Source organism: Corvus moneduloides, chromosome 14 (assembly GCF_009650955.1).
Source record: "Corvus moneduloides isolate bCorMon1 chromosome 14, bCorMon1.pri, whole genome shotgun sequence".
Taxonomy (NCBI): domain Eukaryota; kingdom Metazoa; phylum Chordata; class Aves; order Passeriformes; family Corvidae; genus Corvus; species Corvus moneduloides.
This window is the reverse complement of record NC_045489.1, coordinates 12,493,594-12,508,984: the sequence shown is the minus strand read 5'-3', so window position 1 is coordinate 12,508,984 and position 15,391 is coordinate 12,493,594. Positions and strand designations below refer to the sequence as shown.

The 15,391-nt window shown below is 44.8% G+C and overlaps 1 protein-coding gene across 5 annotated transcripts in view; it reads right to left on the bottom strand.

The window, feature by feature from the left end:
* Positions 1-5,895: 5,895 nt before the first annotated feature.
* The window catches only part of COL4A5 (collagen type IV alpha 5 chain), an 80,953-nt gene continuing 71,457 nt past the window's right edge, over positions 5,896-15,391 (bottom strand). For all 5 annotated transcript variants that reach the window (XM_032123787.1, XM_032123790.1, XM_032123791.1 and 2 more), the window contains 10 exons: positions 14,886-15,019; positions 14,463-14,535; positions 14,242-14,313; positions 13,741-13,869; positions 13,325-13,423; positions 11,841-12,053; positions 11,322-11,499; positions 10,625-10,739; positions 10,154-10,326; positions 5,896-8,650 (listed from right to left, as the gene is read on the bottom strand). In XM_032123787.1, the coding sequence (XP_031979678.1) occupies positions 8,569-8,650; positions 10,154-10,326; positions 10,625-10,739; positions 11,322-11,499; positions 11,841-12,053; positions 13,325-13,423; positions 13,741-13,869; positions 14,242-14,313; positions 14,463-14,535; positions 14,886-15,019 (1,268 nt within the window). In that variant the 3' untranslated portion in view covers positions 5,896-8,568. The remainder of the gene's footprint in view (positions 8,651-10,153; positions 10,327-10,624; positions 10,740-11,321; positions 11,500-11,840; positions 12,054-13,324; positions 13,424-13,740; positions 13,870-14,241; positions 14,314-14,462; positions 14,536-14,885; positions 15,020-15,391) is intronic.

The following is a 15,391-nucleotide window of genomic DNA, read 5'->3' as shown; positions in this document are numbered from 1 at the left end:
AGGAAAGGGAAAAAAGAACAAGAAAAAAACCCCAACAGAACCTTTTCCCAGCTAGCTGAAACACAAAGGAAACCAAAAAGCAGCACAGTGCTCCCGGCACACTCCCTCCTGGGCCCTGCCAAGACCCCCTGAGCCCTTGGGCTGAACCGTTCAACTGCCCCTCGGGCATTGAGTGGAGGGTTAAGGAATAAAGCGGCTTCATAGCATCACCCCAGGACATTCCACTCCTTATTCCATACCGTCTGCTCAATGCCCAAATTAATACATTTCAACTTTAAACACGTTTATACGTATATACATAACTATATACAAACAGTGGCAGTGACATTCAACAAACAGATATAGGCATTCCAGTGTTACAAGCAGTTCTCGCCCAACATCAAATCTCCCTGTGGTACACAATGTGTTTCTCCATCCTTCTGCATTATCCACCATGTGCAACCTGGCCACTGAGCAAAGACAACCCCATGGATGGGGTTGTCTTTGCTTGATGCAGAACTAATCCAGACGGTTTTTCCCAAGAGTCGCAAGATATGCACTGCTGGGACTTTGTCTCCATCTACTGTATGCAGGGGTTTGGATTGGGCAGGGCCTGCTCGGTTGGTGGAGCCTCGAGTGTTCACCAGCCATGTGGCCTTAGCTAAATACATCTCCCAGTTTTTAAAAGTTCACCCAGTGCCTTCAAGGTGGTTTTGAGCAGGCCATCGCACCATTCCACTTTCCCAGCTGCTGGTGCATGGTAAGGGATGTGGTACACCCACTCAATGCCATGTTCTCTAGCCCAGGTGTTTATAAGGCTGTTCTTGAAATGAGTCCCATTGTCAGACTCGATTCTCTCGGGGTGCCATGCCTCCAAAGGACTTGCTTTCCAGGCCCAGGATGGTGTTCCGGGCAGTAGCGTGAGGCACAGGATAGGTCTCCAGCCATCCAGTGGTGGCTTCTACCATTGTGAGCACATAGCGCTTGCCTTGGCGGGTTTGAGGCAGTGTGATGTAATCAATCTGCCAGGCCTCCCCATACTTGTATTTGGACCATCGCCCACCATACCACAGAGGCTTCACCCGCTTGGCCTGCTTGATCGCAGCGCATGTCTCACAATCATGGATCACCTGGGAGATACTGTCCATGGTTAGATCCACCCCTCGGTGGCACTTACAGGTGGCATCTCTGTCTTGATGGCCTGAGGCATCATGGGCCCACTGAGCTAGGAACAACTCTCTTGTGCTGCCAATCCAAATCTATCTTTGACACCTCTATCTTTGCAGCCTGATCTACCTGTTCATTGTTTTGGTGTTCCTCATCAGCCCGACTCTTGGCGACATGGGCATCTACACGGCAGACTTTCACAGGTAGCTTCTCTACCTGAGTGGGAATATCTTTCCACTCCTCAGCAGCCCAGATTGGTTGTCCCTTACACTGCCAGCTGGCCTTTTTCCACCTTTCCAGCCACCCCCAGAGAGCATTGGCTACCATCCATGAATCAGTGTCAAGGTAGAGCTTTGGCCACTTTTCTCTCTCAGCAATGTCAAGAGCCAACTGGATGGCTTTGAGTTCAGCGAGTTGGCTTGATCCACCTTCTCCCTCAGTGGCTTCTGCAACCCATCGTGTGGGACTCCATACAGCTTCTTTCCACTTCTGGTTCATCCCTACGATGCGACAAGAACCATCGGTGAAAAGAGCGTAGCGTGTTTCATCTGCTGGCAGTTGGTTGTACGGTGGAGCTTCCTCAGCACGTGTCACTTGTTCTTGTTCCTCTTCATCAGTGAGACCAAAGCTTTCACCTTCAGGCCAATTTGTGATTATTTCTAAGATCCCAGGGTGATTCAGGTTTCCAATATGGGCACATTGTGTTATGAGGGCAATCCACTTGCTCCATATGGCATCGGTGGCATGGTGGGTAGAGGGAACCTTTCCTTTGAACATCCACCCCAGCACCGGTAGTCGGGGTGCCAGGAGGAGTTGTGCCTCTGTGCCGATTACCTCTGAGGCAGCTTCGATTCCTTCACAGGCGGCCAAGATTTCTTTCTCTGTAGGAGTGTAGTTGGCTTCAGACCCTCTGTAGCTTCGGCTCCAGAATCCCAGTGGTCGGCCCCGAGTCTCACCAGGCACCTTCTGCCAGAGGCTCCAGGACAGACCATTGTTCCCGGCTGCAGAGTAGAGCATGTTCTTCACCTCTGGTCCTGTCCTGACTGGGCCAAGGGCTACGGCGTGAGCGATTTCCTGCTTGATCTGGGCAAAGGCTTGCTGTTGTTCAGGGCCCCAGTGGAAATTGTTCTCCTTACAGGTAACCAGATAGAGAGGGCTCACAATTTGGCTATATTCAGGAATGTGCATCCTCCAAAAGCCTATGGCACCTGGGAAAGCTTGTGTTTCTTTTTTGTTGGTTTGTGGAGACATTGCGATGATTTTATTGACGACCTCGGTGGGGATCTGACGTCGTCCGTCTTGCCACTTCACCCCCAGGAATTGGATCTCTCGGGCAGATCCCTTGACTTTTGTTCTTTTTGATGGCAAAGCAGGCTTCCTGGAGAGTCTAGATGATCTTCACTCCTTTCCCAAATACCTCCGATGCTGTGTTCCCCCATACAATGATGTCATCAATGTACTGCAGATGTTCTGGAGCCTCACCCTTTGCCAGTGCAGTTTGTTCCAGGTGTACTGCACACTCCTCCAGGTGAAGGCAAACTGAGGCCTGCACTCTGCTGCCAGAGGAATGGAGAAGAATGCATTGGCAATGTCAATAGTGGCGACCACTTCGCTGCTTTGGACTCCAGCTCGTACTGGAGCTCCAACATGTCCGGCACAGCAGCGCTCAATGGTGGAGTCACTTCATTCAGGGCACGGTAGTCCACAGTCAATCTCCATTCCCCGTCAGACTTGCACACAGGCCAGATGGGGCTGTTGAAGGGTGAGTGGGTCTTGCTGATCACCCCTTGGCTCTCCAGCTCACGGATCATCTTGTGGATGGGGATCACAGCATCTCGATTTGTCCAATACTGCCGGCGGTGCACTGTCGAGGTGGCAATTGGCACTCGTTGCTCTTCTCCCTTCAGAAGCCCAACTGCAGAAGGATTCTCAGTCAGCCCAGGTAGGGTGTTCAATTGCCTAATGCCCTCTGTCTCCACAGCAGCAATCCCAAATGCCCACCTGAGTCCCTTCGGGTCTTTGAAATACCCACTCTGAGGAAAATCTATGCCCAGAATACACGGGGCCCCATGGCCAGTCACAATAGGATGTTTTTTCCACTGGTTTCCAGTTAGGCTCCCATTGGCTTCAAGCAGTGTTAACTGCTCCGATGCCCCTGTCGCTCCAGAAATAGAAACTGGTTCTGTCCCCATGTGTCTTGATGGAATCAAGGTGCACTGCGTGCCCGGGTCAACCAAGGCTTCGTATTTTTGTGGTTCTGATGTGCCAGGCCATCAGGCCCACACTGTCCAAAAGACGTGATTTTCCCTGGTCTCTCCCTGGCTAGAGGCAGGGCCCCTCTAGTCCTGGTTATCATTCGAAACTCTTGCTACTTCCCTTCTGGTGGAACTCCCTCTCTCAGCCTTACCATCCTTCAATTCACGCACCGGTGCTGCTGGGACAGAAGTTGGTTTTCCATCCCACCTCCTCATGTCTTCCCCACTGTCACACAGGAAGAACCATAGTTCAGCTCTTGGGGTGTACCCTCTCTCCCTAGCCGTGGGACATCTGCTTCTGGTAACAGGGCCTCTGGTCTGCACTGATGTGATTTGGAGAAGGCCGTCTTTCCGCTCCTTCCTGAGCTTCTGATGACTCTTGTCCATCCTACCTTCCATCTTCTGTATGGTCTCTGACAGACTCTTTTCCACAGCTGCAATTCTTGCTTGTGTTGGGCCATGCACTGTGTCTGCATACGCCCGGAGCCTCCTCACCATAGAACTCACTGTCTCATCCCCGTCATTCGACGTCATCATTGCCAAAGCAGGGGTGTGTTCTGGTGGTGCATGTCGTGCAAGTTTCAGCCGCATCACTGGTGCACCTTTTATCTGAGAATGTGATCCCTATCACTGCCAGTTCTCTCAGGCATTGAATCCCTTGTTCCGTGGTTTTCCAGGGGTTTAGCTGCAGCTGGAGATCTTCCCGGCACAGATATCTTTCCTTCACACTTCTTAAGAGCCGTGTCCAGAGACTGAGAGCTTCAGGCCCCCCTTGTCATCCCTTGGTTGATACTTAAATCACATGACAGAGACCCCAAATGCCTCGCTTCAGTGCCATCCAGAATTGTACCATCACCGGCAGGATCCCAGATTCAGACCATCCAACTCAATATAGTTTCATCAGGCTGTTGGGTGTAATCCTTCCTCAGCGATTACAAGAAAGCTCTCTATGGACAGGGACTCAGTGATGATTTCAGGTTCCAATTCCTCTGCTGGCTGTGAAGGTCCTGGCTGCCCATCATCATCCAGTGGGCGAATGGATTTGGCTTTGTGTTTCTTTCTCTGGACAGGGGCAAGTGGTGGTGGTTTAGGCTCCCCATCTGCTTTAGCTGCACCTGGAGTGATTGGGGTGTCTGCTGGCTTATTCTCCTGCTCCTCTGGCTGTATCTGCTGCCCTACAGTATCTCGCAGCATGCGGTAAGCATTTAGCCAGGACCCAGCACATGGCAATGAGCCTTTTCCTTTTCATCACTGTTATTGCAGCTTTCCTTCAGATACTTCCCCACCTCAGCTGGATTCTGAATTTGTTCAGGGGGAAAGTTCCAGGCTACTGGGTCAGAAAAGTGCTTCAGGGTCTAGCCTATGTCCTCCCATACCCCACACCACTTAGGATTTTCCACAACTGGGGCAGGTGTCTGGGCAACCCCTCTGGAAATCTCAGCCCTTATTTTAGACAAGCTAGAGACTACATAGAGGAACCCTGCTAGATAAAATAATAAGGTGGCATCTTTGACAGCCAGGGGAAACTGGACACCTTCAAAAGGTGACATGCCAGATCTGAAGGGGAAGAGGGAGATGAAGGGCTGGGAATTATCATCCCCTGCTTTTCCCCTAACAAACTGAGTGTAATTACTAATACATTCCAAAAGGAAACTACCAAGGCCAGAATGGAAAAACAGTATGACATACACATTCTCAATGGTTTCCATTACTTCATCAAACTTTGAGAAATCCCCAACACCAGGCATATCAAAATGGCAGTCCTGATTCTTATTCCTGACTTATAAAAAGTGTAAGCCAGGGACCTAACTGCCCATAGCTGTGGACATGTACTCATAGCTAAGTTCCACAGAAGAATTATTAAATCAAACAGCATGATCTTACTGCTGTACCTCAATACAAAAGTAATTCAAACCAAAATGTTTTGGTTTTTTTCCACTTTCACATGCCACACATTGGGCGCCGAATTTGTCTTGGTCTTCGAGACAAAACTTCAAGGAGGAAACACTCCAGAATGAGTGTTCCTCCCCTTTTCCTCCGTCAGTGAGACAAATGGGTCACAGGGAGTGAAAGCGGGAAAAAGAAACCAAACTGTTTATTAACACAGGAACAAAATAGGGTAGAACAGGATTAAAAAAACCCCTCAAAGTACAGCAAATTCCCAGAGAGGGAACAGACACGTGGACTCAGACCAGCGGGGGCCACCCCATGGGCCCGCCGGGGCTGCCCCCACAGGCTCCCCGGACCAAAAGGAAGGGAGGCAGTGAGGCAAGGGGAAGGAAAGGGAAAAAAGAACAAGAAAAAAAACCCAACAGAACCTTTTCCCAGCTAGCTGAAACACAAAGGAAACCAAAAAGCAGCACAGTGCTCCCGGCACACTCCCTCCTGGGCCCTGCCAAGACCCCCTGAGCCCTTGGGCTGAACCGTTCAACTGCCCCTCGGGCATTGAGTGGAGGGTTAAGGAATAAAGCGGCTTCACAGCATCACCCCAGGACACAGTGTTTTCCTTTTTTAATAATAAAGCTGCAAACACAAACTTTTACCTGTAGTTTAATGTTTATATAGTGATGGATAGCACCTAGAGGCCCCAACCAACATTTGAGCCCCCCTCAATGTCTCTGCCCCAAGGAGCTTACAGTCTAAGCATCAGGAAGCAGGAGAGAATAATAACCATATTTTCTTTTATAGATCAGTAACTCCGATCCAACACAGGTCAAGTGATTTACCTGCTCTAAGGCACAGAAGGTGTGGTGGGAATTAACCCAACATCTCCTGAATCTCTGCTGCAGATCTCAAGTTAAAAGATGTTCCTTCCTCTCCAGACAACTTTTCTCTAAGTAAAATTCCTTTGGAATTCTGAGCCTGAAGCTGATTAAGGTTCAGGACTCTTGTCCAGGTCAGGGCCAGAACAGAATGGAACTCTCAAAAGCGCAGCTGCTTTCCACTTTACTTTTCTGTGGTCATCTCACAGCTTTGGGCCCTGAAGCTGCCACAAGACCAGCAGGTCTGGGTGCTCTCTACTGTAGCCTGGAAAGGGATCCCTTGTCTTGGTTTTACATGCTGCAAGAGAAGCCCAGATCTTACAAGAATGCTAGAATAAACATGGTCCAATCTATCCCATGTCCCCACGTCTGAACACTTTGTGCTGGTAAACACAAGAAGGGGTCATGGTAGGGAAGGCTGGGAGAGCCCTTTCCTTTGAGAGCTCCTTGGCCTTAGCATCCATTCTTCTGCTTTTTTGGGGCTACGGATTGGCCGCTATGTTCATTTTAGACTTCTGCAGAGCCAGCAATAAGATAAGGGCTTGTGTTTACATGAAGAGACTTACTATTTTATTTCTGCTTTGGTAACAAGTTCCTGACTTGGAGGTAGCAGCAGGTTCAGTTTATTACTATATGCATCAGCAAACCAAACTAAACTGAGCTGAAAGATGCACGTTGCTGAATTGCCCACTCTCTACCAACATATATAACTGCAGCTAATGGAAAAAAGACAAAGCTATTAATATTTTGCACTTTAAACTAAAGAACTTCAGTTTCATACTTAGTTGAAAGCTTTTGAAATCAGCACCAATCTCATTGTATATCTCTGCCACCTGCTTAGTCACCAGTCCTATGTCTTTTGTCAAATGTGCATAAAACAAGGAGATGTCGAACGCTCCGTGTTTACAGGGATAACTGGAAGGTAAGAACGAACAGCCATTAGCAGATAAATTACTTAACAGTATTCAATAAACAAATACACATCACCTGTATAGAGCAGTACGGTAATTCACAAGTTAGGTTGTATTGATAGTCGAGGTGGCAATATACAACAAAAATGTTAAAGTATTGTCACTTGACAGAGTCCTGCATTGTCAGGGAGCTGTTTATACACGAGGGTAAATGAAACGCTCTGACCATAGAAGCTGAACAGTCATGCATACAAAAGTGATCACTTTTCAGCTATTGCACAAGTAGTGACACTCTTTAGACATACACAGGAGGATTCTTACAAACTGACATCAGAAAGACTGCATGCACCATCTTTCAAGGCCTTATGTGAACTATACATACACAAGAGTTGCTGTATACTGTGAATACATTGTGGATGTGTATAAATTCACATAAGATTAAAAGATTAATTTGTAAATAGGAAGGTTTCCACCAGCTTATGCTTTATTTTATTCCGGTTTCTTAGCATTTATACTATTTTGGATAAAACATATGACACCACTTCAGAGTTGAAGTTTCACGTAAGCATCATCCTAAATGCTTTGGTAACTGGATATTCCCAAAGGACAGGTTTGGTTAAACCAAACTGATTACTAAAATGTGAATGTGACTTGTATTCTTAAAAGAAGGATATAGAATATGGCTAATAATTTCACATATTTTCACAAGATAAAAAACCCCTTTTAAAGTGGATTGGGATTTCTAAGCACAAATAAAACCACTGATAGCATGGTGTACAACATTTAAAACCCTGATCAAAATTACTTCAGAATAACTGTGCATTCCCCAAATAGATCAGGTTGGCAACTGAGGAATGAAATGAAAATTAAATGAGTAAGTTGGCATAAAAGGGGTAAATTCTCTCTGTACCCCAAGTTTCATAATAAAATACTGTCTTATCTTTTAATTTTAGACATAAGGATTTTTATATCAGTCTGGTTTGTTTATAAATGACTGAAAGTTTAGATTAAAAAGGTGTTTACATAATATACACATTTCATTACTTACAAAGAGAAATAAGCTTAAAATTTAATATTAAAAACCTGGGATACAGTAGGGTTAGTAGCACCATGAAAAATGTTTTTCGAAACTGCAGTCTTGTTATTTGAAACATACTCAGTGTGTTGTGTTCTTCTCTATTCTCTTGGTTGATCAAAAAGGTGCCATTTTGGTACAGGGAGAGAAATGAAAGTTTTTCATCTTCCGATCCTTTGTGAACCTCGAGTGTTCTTTTCCGTTTCCAAGAGGTCAATTCTTTCATCTTAGTCCTGTTGTCAAATATGTACTGAACAACTCTTAGTTTGGCACATGAGTGAGGTACACTTGAATTTGCATGGTTAAAACAGTTTGGATTTGTTTTTTCTTTTCTTTCTGCACAGTAGCACCATTGTTGCAGCTGGAAGACAGTGCATCTTAGGAATTTTCAACTGTTTTATAAAACATTCTCCAAGACGTTACGTCTTCTTCATGCAAACTTGACAACGACTAATACGCGTCCTCAAGTCTCCAGCTTTCAGTGTCTCTGACTGAGGTTTGCTGGTTGGAAAGGAGGACACAAAGGAAAGGTTGGATTAGCTTTTTCTTTGTTACAGTTCATTTTAACTTCTACTTAATTCACAGTTTCATGTAACACTTAAGTATGTGAGCAGGGAATGAATCCTGAATTGGAGAGGTTTTTCTTAAGAGTGATGGTTCTGTCTGTCCCCAGGTGACAGATGTTCAGTTGTGTCAGTGTCTCAGTGTCCCCAAGGTATGCTAAGCACCTGCTTCAGGCTGGCAGGTGATGGAGCACAAACACAAACAGAGGAAGGTGAATTTTGTACATTTGAGACTATTTCTGGGGTCTGTTTCTGGCTTTTGGGTTGCTTGGTTGAAGGGTACTTTAAGAACACATAAAAAGTACTGCTACAGTCAGAGCTATATTTAAGTGGTAGCTTTTTTATTTTGAAAGGGTAACAAGATGGGAGATTAATATAATTAGTGTAATATGTGTGTACTCAAATAAGTCAAATGCTTAAAAGTTTCTTTAAAAAAATAGAATGAAGAAGGAAGTTATTTTTATGGGAGGGAGAAAATGGTAGAGACAAATCTCAAGGGTGCATGGCAGTTACTAATAGGAAGTTTTCACAGGTGAATTACCAATAATCAACTGCCCAGAAAACTGAAGAGTGACGAATTATCACATCAAGTACCCTGATTGTAGGTGTTGCACAAAAACAGCTTAGGGGCCACACTGCTCAGAGCATAGTGCCAGCCCTGTGCCACAAAGCTACACTTTTCAATTAGGTGGCAGTGGGAATACTAAGTTTTTTATCAGCACACAAACAGGGCAGTAGCTATTTATTCTATGAAAGGAGATGATTTTTCAAAAAAGAAATTATTTTGGTACTCAACTTGAAAGGGAAAAAGTTGGAGGAGTTAAGAGACTCCAGCTGAAATGCTGACTACAGAGAAGCTGAGGATAGAATGGCCACTGGCTTCCTTGCAGCCAAAATGTCATCCTGTTTCCTTCTGCAAAGTGTGGAAAAAAATGCTGGCCATGGAGGGTGGGAAACCTCCTTCATACAAGATTTTAAAAAACAAGTTATATGAACCTCTGCCTTAAAAGGTTTAAGTAGAGTTGATCTTGCCCTTCACATGCCCTTCACTCCTATCCCTTGTATATCTGTGAACTACCTTTCCACATATTTGAGTTTATTGAAAGGTTTGGCAAGAAAAAACCCAAAATTGTTCTTTTGTGCTCCGAATATAGTAAACACAGTAGGACTACTTTCAGAGGAGGTACTACAACAAAATGTGAATAAAATTGACACAGAAAGAATCTGACTCCTTGCAAAACAGAATGTGCCCTAGCAAGTTTTTACATAATATTAAAGGCTTACCAAAGAAACACTTGAAAAACTGGTTGCGAGGGGGGAAACAAGCTAAACTATTTCCCTATACCCCTGTAAACAAATCTCTTTTGATCTTTGGAATAAATTCAGTTGCCAAAGAGTTCATTCTGGAATAAAGCAATAGACAAGAAACAGGTTTTCTTACCTGAACATTTCTGACACCTCTACAGTTGCCAGCCAGAAACTGTATGAATTGGCATAATAATTACAGGTGCCCCGACCATGGCATTCGATGAATGGTGCTGAGCGGAATTCTTCCAGACAGGATCCAGGTGATGCCAAGGCCTGTCCAGAGCCCTCTGCTCCAGCACTGGTGTGCTAGTGGAGGAAAGAAAGACACAAACACGGATCTTAGGTGTTAAAAATTGAATAGCACAGTAGTCAACTACTGAAGAGCTCATTCTTGGCAGAGATAGTGTGGTGTCAGACACCTCCAGAAATGTCAGTGACACTGGGATCTGTGTACTGGAAAACCCTGTCAATCTTGGCTACCTTGGCTAGTGACTGAAGGTAAAAAGCTTTTAAATGACAACCGTTGCAGTTCTTATCAGTGTCCTAAAGCAGCTGAGGACACAGGTGGGCAGTACCTGCTTCTGGATTAGGAGGCAGTTCTTACCATCATGAAAGAGTAACCAATCCAGAGGGAGTCCCAGCCTGCAGGACATGAAGGGATCTGAATGGTCTGACTGTGCACAGCTATCACCATAGCAGGAGCTTCACACACAACACATCTGGACACAGGGGAAGTACCAGAGAAACATGTGATGTTAAAATACAATAGCAGTATGTTTTCTTAATAATTCTTACACTGAGAAAGGGAACAAAACTCGCCTGTGAGAGGCTCTCCTATTAATCTAGACTTCTACTTCTCACATATTTTGTAACTGCAGTAAGAGTATTTTGGAACTCAAAATCTCTCTGTATTTTTATTACATTGGGTAAAATACTGAAGCAGTTCCTGAAACAAAAACTGGAAGCTTAAAGTCCCCAAGTGAGCGCCTTAATCCTAAAGCCATGGCTCCCATGTTCTTTTTCCTGTCCATGGTGACTACAGAGCTTGCTTGGTTGAGGACAGCTCGCACAGCGTTTCGGCCTCTTGTTATCACTGCTGCAGGGAGACAAACCTCTGAAGACAATGAATACTTTAAAACAAGCTATTTTGAATACTTTAAAACAAGCTATTTTTCTAGTCTCTCCCAGAATAAAACATGACAGATTCATCATTTAATACCCAACCTGCATGTTGGAAACACATGGATAAGCTGTGCTATTTATCCAGATATTAAGAGACCTGACAGCCTGCTGTGCCTCACCGGCTGATGAATGGCTGGATGCTTTGCCCAGTCAGTGGCTCCATGCTCATCGGCATCGGCTCCGGTGTCGACAGCCAGTAGGAATAGTCATTCCTTGATGCAAAGTTACAAACATTGTTGATGTTGCAGAACATGAAGGGCATGGTGCTGAAACGTCTAAGACAGCTCCCAGCAGTACCTACAGAGTAAGACATACAAGACATCAAAGTTTTCACTTCATTGCTTTTTATAGCAGTTCTTTGAGAACAGTACTTTTGGATCCTTCCTCTCCTCCTGTGAGTGCACAGCAAGTGATATCAGATTGTCACATGGGGGGAAAAATGTCACTTCTTTATTTTGGTTTACATTCTTTCATCCTGAATTACAATGTGCATCCTCTGGAGACAGCAGATCTTAGTATGCAATCCCCATCCTCATCTAAGAAATCTCCAAGACTGTTGTGTCTTCATAGAACCCAAGCATTGAAGAAGCAGCTACAACATGTTTCCTCTCAAAGACAGAGCACACAGACTATCTCACCCAAATCCTGGCCATGTGCTCTCTCATTTCCTTGCACATACAGAAGAGAGAATCCATCATATATTCTTGATGTTCCCTGTGGACATAGGGGTGTATCCGTGGTCTGGCTGTGCCGAGTTATAAGGAATCCGTGAGCAACAGAAGCTGTTCCAGGAGGACCAGGTGGGCCTTGTAAGCCATCAGGACCAGGAGGTCCTTGTATTCCTCGTGAACCTGTTCACACGAGAGAAACACAACAAACAGTATTGATTAACACCATTGCTTCCTCTTTTAGGACCAACATGTTGGTCTTGTGATGGAGTGCTTGTGAGTTAGGGCACCTGATATTTGCTAACACTGTCTTCCTGAATTTTTTTTTTTCATTTAAGCTTGGTTGAATCAGGGAGATTGTCATAGGTGGTTGTAACAGTGGCACTTCTCTGTGTTGTAGGGGTATTGTGAAGTTAAATACTCTCAGAGCTGTCAGGCACTATGATAACTGCAGAGGACATGACAGCCACTGGAATGACTTCAGTCAGCTTTCCATTTCCAAAACATATCTGCATGTGCAGCTTAAGATAATGTTGAAACATCTTGCTCAAGATCACAAAATAAATGGCAGAGCCAGAAGCAGGGACAATTCTCACTCCAGGGCATGCTGTGGTAACTCCTGAGCCAAAGCCCATCAAAATGAATAGAAAAGTTGCTGCCAGTTTTGGAATAGGTTACTAAAAGGGGAAATAAGCTAGAACAGCCTTGAATGTGAGCAAAAATGAGTCAAATGACTGAGAAGTGTATCAGAAAAGGCTGTTCTTGAACAGCAATATCAGGAAATGTAACTACAGATATTTAGACTGTATTACTCTGCAGTCATTATTTACATTTTTTCACTAAGATAATGCTAACATTTCATAGAGCTGCTCAGAGAAAAAAAGAAAAAGAGGTGTTGTGGATTTTTGTTTCTTTTGAACTGTTTAAATTCTAATACTTTTTCTCACAAGTTGCACTAGAGAGCTACTTAATATCTATCCCCTTTAGAAAACTGTCCCAGTGCCCAGTCTGATTTCTCAAATCCTAGTTCAGTGGTTTAAGCAATAGCTACGTGGTAGCCCAATCTCTGACTTTGGTGAAACTCTTTTATGAAGTCTGTTTTTCCCCATTCGTAATTTCCATGCAAAATAGGAATTATTTTACTAATCTCTCTTCGGTTTCCTACAATCTTCGTTATCTCCTCTGCATCATCTGTGCTGCAAAGAGGATGCCATTGAGTTTGAGATAAAGCACTTAACAATGTTATTCAGCAATGACCAGCAATGTGTTGATGCTGAGAATGTTCCAAATCAAAGTATGTTCAGCTGTTTGTAATATTTTTGCATTAAGAAAATCCTAAAATTACGATTTTATCATTATTCCCATGAAACAAAGATCTTACTTCCCAGTATTAGCCTCCATACAGAAATGGGAGTCTCTTTTTCCAGTGAATCCTCATAGGATAAACACCATACCTGGTTGGCCTGGAAGGCCTCTCTCTCCTTTACGTCCTGCTGGACCATCAAAACCAGGAAGTCCATCTCTCCCTGGGTCACCAGGGAGACCAATTGGACCTAGAATACACAATAGCATAACTGAAATAAAAGCTCTTGAAATCTCACTACAGAAATCTTTAAGTAGTCAGTGACTCAGCTGTTGCTTCTTTCTGATACATGAGACAAGAACAGCCCACTAAACCAGATGTACATGGTAGAATCCAGTGCTTTTCTATTATCTATTAAGCCTGCATTTATCTATTAACCTGAATTTCTCTCTTGCCTCTTGCTGAGCTCAGTAACTCATCTTTGCAGCCAGTGCCATGTCACTGGCACTGCCACCTGCACTCAGATACACTTCTGGTCATTTCTTCTGCAGCCACCTTGGAGCATACCTGGCAATCCCTGTGGCCCTGGCAATCCAGGTGGCCCTTTGGACCCAGGCTGTCCTGGAGGACCCGGGGGACCAGGATCACCTTTGACAACAATGCTTCGTCCAATGGTACCTGGTAAACCTGGTGGACCTGAGAGAAAGAGGATTAGTATTAGATAAACCAAGGTGGGACACAGCATTAGAAACAGTTTCTTTATTTCAAAATTAGAAGCCAAGAGCTCCATCACTGCAAAAAAATAAATGTATATACAGGACAAAAAAGTGCTCTTGGTGACCCCCTCTAAGGACCCCTCTCACAGGAATTAATCTATGTAGACTGGCTACATAGTATAGAATATATTAAAATTACTTGTAGGGGCTAAAAAGTACAGCTTGGAATTGTGTTGAAGAGCTTGCTCGCTTTACTTTGACTTCTGGCTGAGACCAACTCAGTCCTACATCCCTGTAACAAATTCCACTGATGGGGAGCAAAAGTGACAGTGTCACTACCCAGGACTCCTACCTGGTGGGCCGGGCAGTCCCTGGCTGCCCGTGAGGCCAGCGGGTCCTGCAGGTCCAGTGGGACCCTTCATACCTGAAACATCAAATTCACACAGTCACTCAGTGAAAGAACATGCTGTTTTACAAAATCTGCTGCAGGAATGGCCTAAACAGGCTGTTACTGTGTCTGGAGGTTTTCACTTGAAATGCTGGTTAAATGCCTGGGAATACCCCGTGAAATACCTGGGAATCCTGGAACGCCTGGAACCCCAGGGTCGCCCTTCATTCCATTCAGACCTGGACGACCAGGATCCCCCTGGAGAGAAGAACCTCATGTTATTTCCCCATCTCAGCAATTCCAGAGAACCAGAATGGAACAGGTGGCTGGGGACAATCAAGCACACTGGGGGCTGTGGAGGACTGAGGCCACAGGGGGCTGTCAGTGAGAATGGGAACACGAGGCTGAACTGACAGCTCCAGCTCCCATGGGAATATAGCAGGGACACCCTGCCCAGATACTGGGGGATAACTAAGGAAGAGGCAGGGTGTTAGCTACCACATTTTGGCTTTTATTTTATTATGTTAAACTGCAGGTTCCACCCAAATATATTCCATTTTTATTGGATTTAAAAATTAACTAGAGGAAAACTCCATTTCTTTTCCTACCTGGCGTCCGGGTGGTCCTCGGTCTCCCTTTGGACCTGTCAGGCCAGGTGGGCCAGGTGGACCTGGGTTCCCTTTTTCCCCTTTAAGTCCTCCACTGCCTGGTGGCCCTCGTGGACCTTCTGGGCCTGGTGGACCTTAACATTGCAGAACAAATATGCACATATCAGTATGTATCAATCATTCTCCACCAAGTTTGTGCCTTCAGTGTTTTAAAAAAAAAAAAAACAAAACCAAAAGAAACTAAAAAGAAAGATATTTTGGTTTCATTTCCCAGCTCTATTTCAATGCTAAATTCAGAGTAAATGAAAGAAAACAAATAGAGGAATTATTTGCACTACCCAAATCAGGAACCAAGGCTCCTTATCTAGCTGATGAAGCAGGTCTTTCCAGAAGGCAGTGCAGCTCACCTGCATCAGCAGCTTACTGGTGACCAGACCCAGTGTCTTTACTGGGAGCCAAGAAACCCAAAATTAGATGGTACAAATATCCCCTCTGCTGACCTGCAT